Here is a 12,680-nt window from a genome sequence, read left to right as displayed (position 1 = left end):
GGTGGGCCCAGCCCCCCTGGGGGGTGATTTTAAAAAATAAAGAAAAAAAAAGGTATTTTTAAATATATTTTTTATTTCAAGTGTTTAGCTTTAATAAACCAAAGAAATAAATACTAAGGAACTTTACTTAAAACTTAAAGCCAGGAAACAGGTTAAGATTCTGTTCAAATAGTAGGTACATGAACCTACCGGCAACTCAATACAGGACAAAAATCCTTAAAACTGAAAAACAAAGCCTAGAAGAAAATCAGCAATGTTTTAGTCAAAAGTCATAAAATGTTATTTCTCCAGTTCAGTCTCATGTACTTAATCTATCTTTGGTTGTGGTTTGATCTTCCCAATTAAGTTCTGGGATATAATATTCAACTCCAGATTTGTCCCTTACAATTAAGTTGGCCATTTTCTTAGTTTTTGAACTCTTATTTCTGTGTGTCTGTATTTAATTTTGTTGGTATAGCTCTCCCTTGAGAACTTCTTGGAGATCTGGTCTGTTGTTGGTAAATTCTTTCAGGTTTTGTTTATCTGAGAATATTCTTGTCTTTTCTTCCCATATGAAGGATAATCTTGCTGGGTATAGTATTCTTGGTTGAAATTGCTTTTCCCTTAACACTTTGAATATATTTTCCCATTCTTTCCTCATTTGCATTCCCATGAGAGGCCTGCTTTCAGCCTGATGGGATATCCTTTGTAGGTGACTTGACATTTCTCTCTTGCCAATCTTAGTATCTTGTCTTTGTCTGTGGTTTTGGTCAATCTGGGCATATGTGTCTTGGAGAAGATCTTCTTGGGTTGATTCTATTTAGGTCCTTTGTATTTCTTGGGACTGGATCTTTGAGTGCCTCTCTAGGTTTGGAAAGTTTTCTTCCAGGATTTCATGGAATAGATTATCCAGGCCCTTATGAGTCTCTTCACCTTCTGGGATACCGATTATCTGGATGTTTGGACGTTTGATAATATCTAGTATTTCTTGTAGATTATTCTCTCTCTCTCTCTTTTTTTTTTTTGACAATTTTTTCAGTCTTCTTGGTGTATTTGTCTAGGCTAGCGATTCTGTCTTCTACATCTGAGATTCAATTTTCTGTATGCTCTAGTCTGCTTTTAATGCTTTCAAGGGAGATTTTGACTTCCTGTATTATAGCTGTCATCTCTAGCAGGTCCGTTTGATTCTTTTTTATAGTGTGTATTTCCTTTTTTAGATCTTGGAAGAATTTCCTCACTTCCTGAAACTCGTCACCTCCTTTCTCCTGCCTCTTCTGCAGTTCATTGTCTCTCTTCTCTTCCATCTCTGTTAGCTTTGTCACTATGAATATTCTATATTCTTTATTAGACATTTCTGTGAGTTTCATTGTACTGTCTGTGGATGAAGAAGAGTTATTCTTTTCCCTTGGAGGAGAGGTATTTTCTTGCTTTCCCATATTTCTTGTAACCCTGTGGTGATTTCTAGTCACCTGATGGATGGCGTGTTTCATACTAAGGTACTCTGTGCATGTGAGTGCACAATATATAAAAAATATATAAAAAGGGCATAGCATAGCTCAATATAGAACCTTAGAACAGGTAATAATAATCATGTTTCTAACCCTTAAAAGTCTTATGTCAGGAGACCAGCAGTTGGCATAATGGCTATGTCGCTGGACTCCCATATAGTTGATGGCAGTTTGAGTCCCAGACCTGGTGGCTTAAACTCACACCGGGCATGTGTACGTGCGTGCTCAAGATCCCGAGAGGAGAATGGAGGAGAAGGGATTGCAGTGTGTCTATCCCCCACAGGGGGTGATTTCTCACTTTCTGTCTCTCTCTGTCTCTGTTTTTCTGGTGAGTGCATGCACCCTATAGCAAAAGTCTTTCTCTCTGTGTATATAAAAAAGGTGAGAGTAGAAAATCTGTCTGTGGGTGTCGTTCTGATGACATCATCATGAGTTTGGTGTTCAAGTTCACAGCCGGCAGAACATAAGTAAATTTGGGGACCAGCAGTTAGCGTAATGGCTATCGTCAAATTTCAATAAATAAATAAGTAAATAAATAAATAAATAAGTTAAATAAAATAATTCTTGAAGAAAAGTCTTATGTCTATCCAGCAAACTACTTAAGTGGACAATTTATATGTAGAAAACATTTCTTTTTAGTTACAAGCTAAAATGTTACAGGTAGCTCTTTTATTTTTATTTTTTTTTCTTTTTAAGTTTCTATCATAGAGTGTATGTACTCATTGGAGAGAGACAGAGAGAGGGAAAGTGAGAAACCACCCCTCAGGAGGGATGACCACATTGCAATCAGTTCTTCTCCATTCTGCCTGGTGTAATCTTTCAAGTTGCCAGGTCTGGAGTCAAACCGTGGAGTTGCCCATGTGGGATCCAGTGCCTTAACCACCACACCACCTGCTGACTCCCAGATGATTCTTTTTAATATAAGAAGGAAAAGTATAATTAAAAACAATTGTTCGGAATCCCAAATTAGAATAGTTAAAAGGACTACTTTTTATCTATCTAAACTTCAAATGCAACTATGACTGACTTAATATTAACTCAGTATTTGTGAATAAGCACATTTTCAGTGATGTCTCTTTTGTTGCTTTATATTTTATTTAATTTTTTTAACCAAGGACTTAAGTAATGAAATAGAAGCTATATTAACTTGGTGATTTATTAAGCTATTCATGTGCCTTTACTCAGTTTCTGCACTATTATAAAAAGATGATGCCTCATAAATGTACTGTATTACATATTTTTCACATTAAATAAAAACAAGTCTTTTTATTATAATAGACCATTATATTTCTAACATAACAGTTTAAGACTCTGACCTGTAGGTGGAGACGAGGCTCATATAAATTCACGCAGACATACCCCACTGGCGGACATAAGTAACGGGTGAAGAGTGAGCCAGTGAAGCAGGGTTGCTCCTGCAGATCCTTGCTTCGTTTTCCTAGGCCAGGGCCAGGCCGCCACTTCCTCAGCGGACTGGTGTGTCATGCAGCAGTGTTTCATACCCAGAAAGCTGTACTGTCAGTGGCCAGTGCTGCCGATTGTTCTTGGAAAAGAAATGATACAGAAGTGTAAAGTGAGAGAATTTTATTACCTCTGAGACTTCGAAATCTGAATGTCCGAAATGGAGAGAATTCAAAAGTTATGTTAAAAGCCAATTTTAAATATTTTGGACAGTTAGTATATTAATTTATATATTTTAGGTAGCTTTGGTTTTGTAACTTTAGGAAAAGCCTTTTACTTTGAGGCTGCCTTTTTCACAGGCTGACCAAGTCTAGTAAATTGGTTATATCACTCATTTAGAACTTCTAATCATTTATTTTCCTAAAGATAATTTTAATTTTCTTTCATACTGTTCTATGATTTTGTCCAGAACAGTTAAGTTATTAGTTGGTGATAAGACGGAATTCCTTTTTTTTCCTGTGGAGCAAAGTTAAACAGACCAAACTTTGGTTGTTAGATAAAGCTAGGTATTACACTTCTGAACGGGCTCACCACTGTGGCAGCCATGAAGAATTCTCGATGCTATCTGTGAGCAGGTTCATAACCTCTGCGTTTGTCTAGGCAGACGTCAGGGCTCTCAGGGAGGGAGTGACATTAAACAGCCTGCCTCCTGCCAGACTAAGAGGGTGAAGGAAGAGAGGGCATAGTATTTACGACTCTAGGAACTGTAAGTTGTAATTTAATGAGATCAAAGCATGTGCTGTTTATGTGCTACACTAACAACATTGAATGAAATGCTTAGAAAAAGACAGTGTACTAGAAGTTCAGGATATTTAAAAGCTTATAAAATCAAAAGCATATTTTTCAGTGGGAAATCTTATAATGGTAGTCTCTGATTTTAATTTATTATGCTCATAAGATTAAATAATTACTGTGTGAGAGACGGGATGTAAGAAATGGTTAGTTTTTAGTTTTGTCAGCTTTATACTGGTTTTCCATCCCTGTCCTTCCCCTCCTGTCTCCCTGCTGTTTCATGACAATAATTGTGATAGGAGTTGGTGCATTTTAGGGCAGTGCCTATAAAACAGCAGTTACAACAGCTTCATGTTTTCAGTTGTTGAAAGATACAGAAGTTTGCTGCATTTGTAACCTTGAAGAAGAAAAAAGCTTTTAGAAAACAAGTCTTCCTTGGAGCCAGCAGGTGGAGTAGTAGTTAGGGTGCTAGACCTGGCGGCTTGAAACTCAAGCCAGGCATGTGTGCGTGCATTCCCAAAATCCTGAGAGGAGAATGGACTGTGGCGTGCTCATCCCCCTGGGGGGTGATTTCTCACCATCTGCCAGTATAAGGCCTATAACAAACTTCAAAAAAAAAAAAATTGAAAGCTGCATGAGAGGCACAGTCTCAGTTCCCTGGCCAACCTGACATGCACAGTGAGGTTGCATGTACTTGTAATCCTAGCTGGCCGGGAGACTGGGATAGGCAGATGGCAATGCAGCAAGGCCTTGTCACAAATGCCTGTCTCTGTTTCTCTGTCTGCCTCTGTCTCTCTCTTCACCTTCTGTCCATATCATAAAGGAAAAAAATGCCGATATGTCTGCATACAACCTGTGCACATCCTCCTATGTATTTGGAATCATCTCTCTAAGATTACTTATAAGGCTTACTCAGTGTAAATGCTATTGTAAGTAGTTGTTACACCACATTTTGAAGTTTTTTACTATTTTTTTAATTTTAAGTTTTAAAAAATGTCTTTGACCTGTGGTTATTTGCATCTGTGGCTGTGGAACCTGCAGATATGAAGGGCTGGCTGTCCTTAGGCCTACCACTCTTTGAGCAGCTTTGCAGTTGCCTGTGAACTGCTATGTCACCCACCAAACTGGCTGACATTTTATGGCTCTCACCAAGTATTTTTGTTGCCATTTATTTTTATCCTGAATAATGAAATATTTGATTATATCAAATTTTGCTTTATTTTTTATTTTATTTTTTAGAGAGTTTTGCTATAGGACATATGCAATCATTGGGGAGACAGACAGAGAGAGAGAGAGAGGGAGAGATATCACCCCCACAGGGACATGGTCATGCGCAATCCCTTCTCCAGTCTTCTCTTGGGACTTTGGACATGCATGCACACGTGCCGGGAGAGTTTTAAGCCACTGGGTCCAGGACTCGAACAGCAGTCAACTACGTGGGAGTCCAGCAACGTAATCATTAGGCCATATGCTGTTCCCTTAAATTCTATTTTATACAGTTCATTCAAATCTTTCTTCATATCATGTTCATTACTATTTTCTTATCATATTCATTACAAGTTTTAATTTCTCTTAGATATCTGAATTTATTGGGATGTTGGAAAAGTCTTGATGTATTTTTTCTATGCAAAAAACGTATCATGGTGTAGCTGGCAGGTGGTGTGGTGGATGAGGGTGCTGGATTCCCATATGGCCGACCGTGGTTTGAGTCTCAGACCTGGCAGCTTGCCTTCTTGCTTTCCTTTTCTCTCTCTGACTGGTCAAATTAAAAAATAATAACAACAAATGGAATTAATTAAATAAATAATTCTTTAAAGAAGAAAATAAAAATAAAAGTATCATGGCTTTTCTGACAACCCAATACTGAGGCGATGTGGGCTATTAAACTGAGAATGAATCGTGGTATCTTTTCTTGAGGAGCTGATAGTTTACAGAAAAGCTTGCTACTAGCTATGAGAGAATGAGTCTTAATCTTTAAATAAATTTTTAAAAGTTAGTTATGAATGTTGCTTATTACGACTCAGCATGCCTTATTTCCATGTAGGCGAAGTCTTCCGTGCTGCAGCCATAGAGGCCAGAATCCACTGCAGTCAGCTTAGCACTAGTGGTGGTAACAGGGCCTAGCACAGGGATGCTCAAAGGACACTTGTCACAGGGATTATCACTACACGCCACAGACTTAAGTTTATTATCTTCGTTTCAAAGATGAGGACCTTGAGGCAGAATTATGCTTGAAGTTGTACACCAAGGGAAACAGGGCAAAGATTGGAACCAGGCGAATTGGGCTCCAGAACCTTAAGCACTCCACTAACAGCAGCAGCAGAAGCAACTCATCGATGTCGCATCTTGGCACCTGCATTCGCCATTAGAAACTATGCATTTGTTCAGCAAGGCCGTGGTCGACTGCTCGTGCTCCTGAGCTCATGGCCGCTCCTGTGCCTCAAGTGCAAAGCTATGGACTAGCGTATTTTCTCCCAGAACTCACTGTTACACGTGATTTCTTTTGGTCTCCTTCATTCAGCCCTCCACTTTCTCCAACCAGAAGACCCTTTTCTCTCGGCTGTGCCATCACATGGCAAGATCTCCTACCTCTGGTCCTTCAGTAGGACTCATTTGCCTAGTGCATCAGTCTGTCCCTGCCTGCACAGGGTCTTCTGAATTACTCTGTTTATAGAAATGCATCGCTTTGCCTTTTCTTTAAAACTAAATCTTTGGGACTAGCAGCTGGCATAATGGTTACATTGCTGGACTCCCACGTGGTTGACAGCAGTCCAAGTCCTGGAACTGGCAGCTTTAACTAGTGCTGGGCGCGTGCATGCCCACAATCCCAAGAGGAGAATGAGGAAGGGTTTGTGGTGTGGCCATCCTCCCTTTGGGGAGGTGATTTCTTGCTTTCTGTCTCTCCATCTCTGGCGAGTGCATGCAAAAATCTCTAAGAAAAAAACCCAAAACCTGAACCTTCAGTTGTGGTCATCTCAAGGAGGTTCATGACATAAGAACTTGCCTAACTCTGTGCTCCCTGTTACATTAGAGTACACTGTGCCTGTGTGATTTGGCCATGTGGGATCCAACACTTGAACCATCTGCCTCCAGCTGGTCCTAGTCAGGATTCTTTTTTTTTTTTTAAAGGTTTTTGTCAGGGCAAATGTGCTCACTGGAGAGAGACAGAGAGACAGTGAGAGGGAAATTGAGAAATCACCCCCTAGGGAGAATAGCCACACCACAGTCCCATCCCTTCCATGACCCTCCTGGGACTTGGGGCATGCACACACACATACCTGCCATGATTTTCAAGCCACCAGGTCTAGGACTTGAACTGTGATCAGCCATGTGAGAGTCCAGTGCCTTAATTACTACACCACCTGCTGGCCTCCCTAGTCTGGATTCTTAATTGCAAAGCCGATTTAATTCAACAAAGGAACATATGGAATGAATGTTGGTTCACCTCAGATGTGAAAAATGGTTGGAAACAGTGAGGCTATTCAGTGTCCCAGGTCGCAGCAGAGTCAGCTTCCAGTGCCAAGCACTCACTGCCTGTGACTGTGGCGAAAGCTGCTGCTCTTACAGTGGAATCTCCTGTCCATGGTTGCTGCAGGTCACCAGCACTTCTCTGCTGTCTGCCTCAGCTGGGGCTACAGTAGTCTTTGTTGTTCGTGGCACCATGCAGTATCCAAGGCAGCTGCAGCTGAGGAGCCAGTCCTGGCCTCGCACTCAGGAATGGCTATGTCACGTTTCAGTTTCTCTGGTGGCCAGTGGGCTCTGATACTCTAGAGTTCTTCTAGAATGCAGGATTCAGATGCTCTGTAGTCAGGACTGTGAAATCAGATCCTTGCGCATTTAATGCGGTCAGCGTACACAGAACAGCAGCGGTCAAGACAGCAGTTTGGTGGACAGCTCAGGATTTTAATGTATTTGGTTGTATCTGCTGAACTCTAAGGACGTGCGACTTCATACATGAAGATTGCTTCTACTCCTTTAATCCCACCTTCCACAACATGGCTAGAGTATTTTTTCTACATTATATTACTTATTTTTCCCTGAAAAATGCTTCACTCTTTCTCGTTCCTGTGTCTGAGCATGTGGAACCGTAAATTTCCTGTGGTGCTCACCCTGCTCTGTCCTTTTTGCAAGTTTACCTCTGAGGACTCATTTCAGGTGTCACCTTCCACGTGGCACTTTCTGGAAGCTTTTACCAGATTTCTTTAGATTTCTTATATGTTAATATAGCACTTACCACATTTTATTGTAATTATTACATAAATTTTTCTGACTAGATCTAATGAACTTAGGAATCAAGAATTTTTTATTATCTTTTTTTTATCTCACAAGATGGTTTGTTGATTAGATAACGGAAAATACCATACTTCCGATTGGTTAGTTAATTTAATTTATATACTGTGTTTAAGCTCCAAGGTCATCTATTCTATCCCTGTGCTAGGCTCTGCCTAGCCTGTAGTCACAGACTTCATTCCCACTCTGGCTAATTTTGTGAGGGAACTAGGGAAAACAGACCTTGATGGACCATGTTTGATATATGAACTACAGCAAATGATAGTGAAAGGTTTAAAGGTGGACTTTGCCACTGTCAGAAAAATACCTGCTTTGATGAAATATTTATACTAAATTTTCTGCTTTATGTATTTCTTATGTTAAGGAACTAAAAAGGGTAGCCTCAGACTTGATGAAGTCCAAGGTCACATGTCAATACATGATGGGAGAAGAAAGCATCAGTCTAACAATTAAGGAACAAAAATTTCAAGAACTTCAAGAAAGACTCAATATGGTATTTGATTAAATCTACTTTTAAAGACTTTAGGGTGATAAAATTTGGCTATACCCACCTTCCTTTTTTTAATAATTATTTTTTAATTTATTTAATTAATCTATTATTCTTCAATTTGACCAGAGAGAGACACACAGAGAGAAAGAGACAGGCAGAGAGAGGGAGAATGAGAAAGCAAGCCTCCAGGTCCAGGACTCGAACTATAGTCAGCCATTTAGAAATCTAGCACCTTAACCACCATGCCATTTGCTGGCCTTCCTGCTCCCCCTTTTTAAAAAATTGCCAGAGGATGTGTGCCCTGGCCAAAACCAGACATAAAAACAGAGGAAAAAGAGGGGGAGGCAGAGGGGGAGATAAAGTGAGGGAGAAAGGAAGAAAAGGAGAAAGAAAACACCCCCCAGTGGGTCATGGTCACACAACAACCTTTCTCCGTCACCTCTCAAACCTGTCAGGGTTTTGGGCAGGCACACACACACACATCTGGCATGTCATTTAAGCTACTGGGACCAGGACTTGAACTGTGTTCAGCCTCATGGGATCTGGCTTCATATGTACTGTGTGTGACTGCTACGCTACAGGACTGGCCCAGTTTCGTAGTTTTTTTTTCACACTTGAAAGTTTGCATCGGCCTGTGTTGGGTATCTATTGAGTAATACTTTCTTCAGTTCCCTGGAGTCACCATTTCAACCACAAACAAGTTGGGTACTCTGGAGTAGTTGTTGGGCATGATGTCCCCAGATTTCTTGAGCATTGAATTGAATGTACAGTTTGCTGCACCCCATAACTTTAAATTTATTCAAATTTTTAAAGGAATTGAAATTAAATAAGAAGATAAATGAAGAGATTACCCATATTCAAGAAGAGAAGCAGGTAATCATAAGATATTTAGGAAGTTGGTAATTTTTTTAAAAATCAGATACAGTGCTGGAAATGAGTTAAGAGACGGAACTGTGCCGAGGTCAGTGTGTAACACAGGGGAAGCCCTCAGCTAATGTGCACTGAGGGACACACGGTGCCTTTCTAGTCAGTCTCTTATAGTCATGTTAGAAATAAACCAGGTTTGGGACCAGCAGTTGGCGTAATGGCTATGTCACTGAACTCCCATGTAGTCAACCGCGGTTCGAATCCCAGACCCAGTGGCTTAAACTCATGCTGGGTGCGTGTCCGTGCATGCCCAAGATACTGAGAGGAGAATGGAGGAGACGGGATTGTGGCGTGGCCATCCTCCCGGGGGAGGGCGACTTGTTGCTTTCTGTCTCTCTCTCTGTCTTTCTGATGAGCGCACGTGCCCTAAAGCAAAAACCTCTCAAAAAAAAAAAAGAAATAAACCTGGTTCTCCCCTGGTAGTGTAGACTGATGGCACCCTAGCAGATAATTACCGAAAGGTAGTTGTGCCTACTGGGTGCTTTTTCAGCATGTTACATTCTCATTCCAATCTACTTAATATTTATAATTCTTGTCGTTATTAAGAAAATGTGAAAAGAAAATGCTCTAGTTTCTTATTTCCCTTCTGCTCTTACTCATTCGGTTCGGAATGTGCCTCCTGACCCCCAACCCTCCAGGATGTTTTCCAGTACCACAGCCCACCACCGGTGCTGCCGGAGACCTGCAGTCATGGATGGCCGGGCCGGCAGGCACGAATTGTAGTTTTTTGAGTTTTCCACATTTTTCAGTTGTATCTTAGAATTCATGGCCCATCTCAGGGACCAACAGTTAGCATAATGGCTATGTCGCTGGATTCCCACGTAGTCCACCGCGGTTCAAATCCTGGACCCTGTGGCTTAAACTCATGCCGGGCGCGTGTGCGTGCGTACCCAAGATCCCGAGAGGAGAATGGAGGAGAAGGGATTGCAGCGTGGCCATCCCCTCTGGGGGGTGATTTCTCGCTTTGTATCTCTCTGTCTGTCTCTGTCTTTTTGGCGAGTGCACACGCCCTATAGTGAAAACCTCTCAAAAAAAAAAAAAAAAGAATTCATGGCCCATTTCAAAAACATTTCTCTCATAGGAAATCATGTAATAAAAATTATTTTAGATATTAAATTATAAAGTGTTTATATAATTGGTTTAATATAAAGTATTAAACTATAAAGATATTGAGTTAAGAAACTAGAACATATATTTGAAGGATGACTTTAAAAATATACTTATTAACATTTTTAATTGATCTGTTTATATATTTTTAAAGGGTGTCATCGTTTCTTTCCAACACATGCAGCAGTTACTTCAGCAACAAACTCAAGCTAATGCTGAAATGGAGGCGGAATTGAAGGTGCTAAAAGAAAATAACCAGGTTAGACACATACACACACATACGTATGTTCTATTGGGTTGTCAGAAAAGTGACACATTCTTACATAGAAAAACACTTCATGACTTTTTCGACGACCCAATATATATCATCTTGTATACTCCTGTCTAATGAGCCTCCCCTGTTGCATCTGTCTGCCTATTCTATCAAGGTTACTTTGAATTTTAGAGGTATGATATTGACTTCTTTCATCAACTTGATACCAGTATCTAAGTAGTGAAGTATTTCAACATTTAAGTCACTAGTTAAATGTTGAATTTTATCAAGTACCTGACTTTTTTTCACGACAAACTTGATAATAGGGATTTTTCTTTGTCTTAGAATTGTGGTCAAGGTCCAAAACTGAGAGTCAAAGGTAAAAGTGTCACCCACCTTTTAAGTCAGAAGTTGGTGGCAGATCCTTCGAGAAATCTGATAGAACTGGCACTGTTACCACCACAACAGCCCCATCGCCCTCTTTTCAGTAGGCGCAAGAGAATAATCAGATGGGAAAATGTTATCGTCATTGGTATTTCAGGAGTGCAAGGTTCAAAAAAAAGCTTTTCTCTGACATCTCTAGTAGTGTGGATGTGTTTCCTCTCATGAAACCATTTTCTGCAAGAAAATTTCTTGTGAAGGTATAAGGAGAGATTGCCATCTTGTTTCTTGGGTGGATCTTGAGATACTGTAGAAAACTAAAAGTCCACTTTTGGGTTGCCAGGAGAATAAAATGTGATAAGCTGTGTAAGAGCTTAGCATATTTCAAGGCCAGCTGGTGGTGTGGTGGTTAAGGTGCTGGATCCCACATGGCTGACTGTGTTGTTTGAGTCCCGAACCCGGTGGCTTGAGAAATGTGCCAGGTGTGTGTGTGTGTGTGTGTGTGCATGCCTAAAATCCTGGGAGTCACTGGGAGAGGGAATTACAGCATGACCATCCTCCCTGGGGGTGCTTTCTCACTGCCCCTGCTCCCCCCCTCTCTCTCCAGTGAATGCATGTGCCCAATAGCAAAGTTAAAAGTAAATAAATGAAGCAAAAAAGCTTAGTATGTCTCTTTAAGTTCAGCAGTTCACCAAAAACATAGACTCATACCCAATTTAGTCCAGAGATGTCAAAGTGAAAAGTCCTTGGAGTGCTTCGTGTGGAAAGCAGGTCACAGTGGTTAGGGTGCTTGTCCTTCTGGACACGTGGCCTGAAGGGGCACCAGAGAGGACCTGGGCGCCACACCAAGGAAGCCGAGGTGGCGGGAGGGAGGGATTGTCCTGGGTGCACTGGGCTGAGTGACGGCTGAGTGACGGCCGAGGACAACCAGCACTGAGAAGGAGCTAGGGCACATTCGCGGGGAGCCAGTTGAAGGTATTTCTGCCCTCTAAAAGAGTTCTTGGTGGCACCGCACATGGGTGAAGCTGAATGTTTTCCAAGGACACTGCCATCGCCTCCCATGTAGAGACACACCACCAGCAGAGGGCAGGGCCAGCTTCCTGAGCATGCAGCCAGTGCAGTGCACAGGGCTGCATTCACAGGGGCCTCCTGCTTGGGCTTTATGTTTTGCAGTCACCATCTTCAAGTTTTTATTAATTTTATCCTAGAATTTATGTTTTTCAAGTTAGATCTGATGGAACAAAGAGGTATGCGTGATGGGCCTGGAGCTTTGGCTCAGGCATGGTCTCCACTGTCTCCCAGGACCGGGAGTGTAGTGCCCAGGGCCGGGCCAGGCTGCCTTCTCACTGCCCCTGTGCCGCCGCTGCTGCTAATTGCCTGGTTTATGCTTGTGGAGAAAGGCCTGTGTTTTGCCATTGAGCGTTTCTTCTCAGTTTGGGCTGTGGTACTAGCAGGGAGTGTCTGGTTTGGGTGTGTGGGCCTCAGAGCACTTTGTAGGAGGCATGGAGGAAGCCATCCTGGTTTTTTTTTTTTTTTTTTTTTTTTTTAGAGT

At 41.4% G+C, this 12,680-nt stretch overlaps 1 protein-coding gene across 1 annotated transcript in view; it reads left to right on the top strand.

The window, feature by feature from the left end:
• The window catches only part of CCDC73 (coiled-coil domain containing 73), a 130,308-nt gene that overhangs the window by 85,747 nt on the left and 31,881 nt on the right, over window positions 1-12,680 (top strand). Inside the window, exon 12 of the mRNA XM_027771861.1 lies at window positions 10,649-10,753. Within this exon, the coding sequence (XP_027627662.1) occupies window positions 10,649-10,753 (105 nt within the window). The remainder of the gene's footprint in view (window positions 1-10,648; window positions 10,754-12,680) is intronic.

The sequence above is a fragment of the Tupaia chinensis genome, unplaced genomic scaffold (genome assembly GCF_000334495.1).
Source record: "Tupaia chinensis unplaced genomic scaffold, TupChi_1.0 Scaffold000037_18, whole genome shotgun sequence".
Lineage (NCBI taxonomy): Eukaryota > Metazoa > Chordata > Mammalia > Scandentia > Tupaiidae > Tupaia > Tupaia belangeri.
This window is presented reverse-complemented; position numbering and strand designations above follow the sequence as displayed.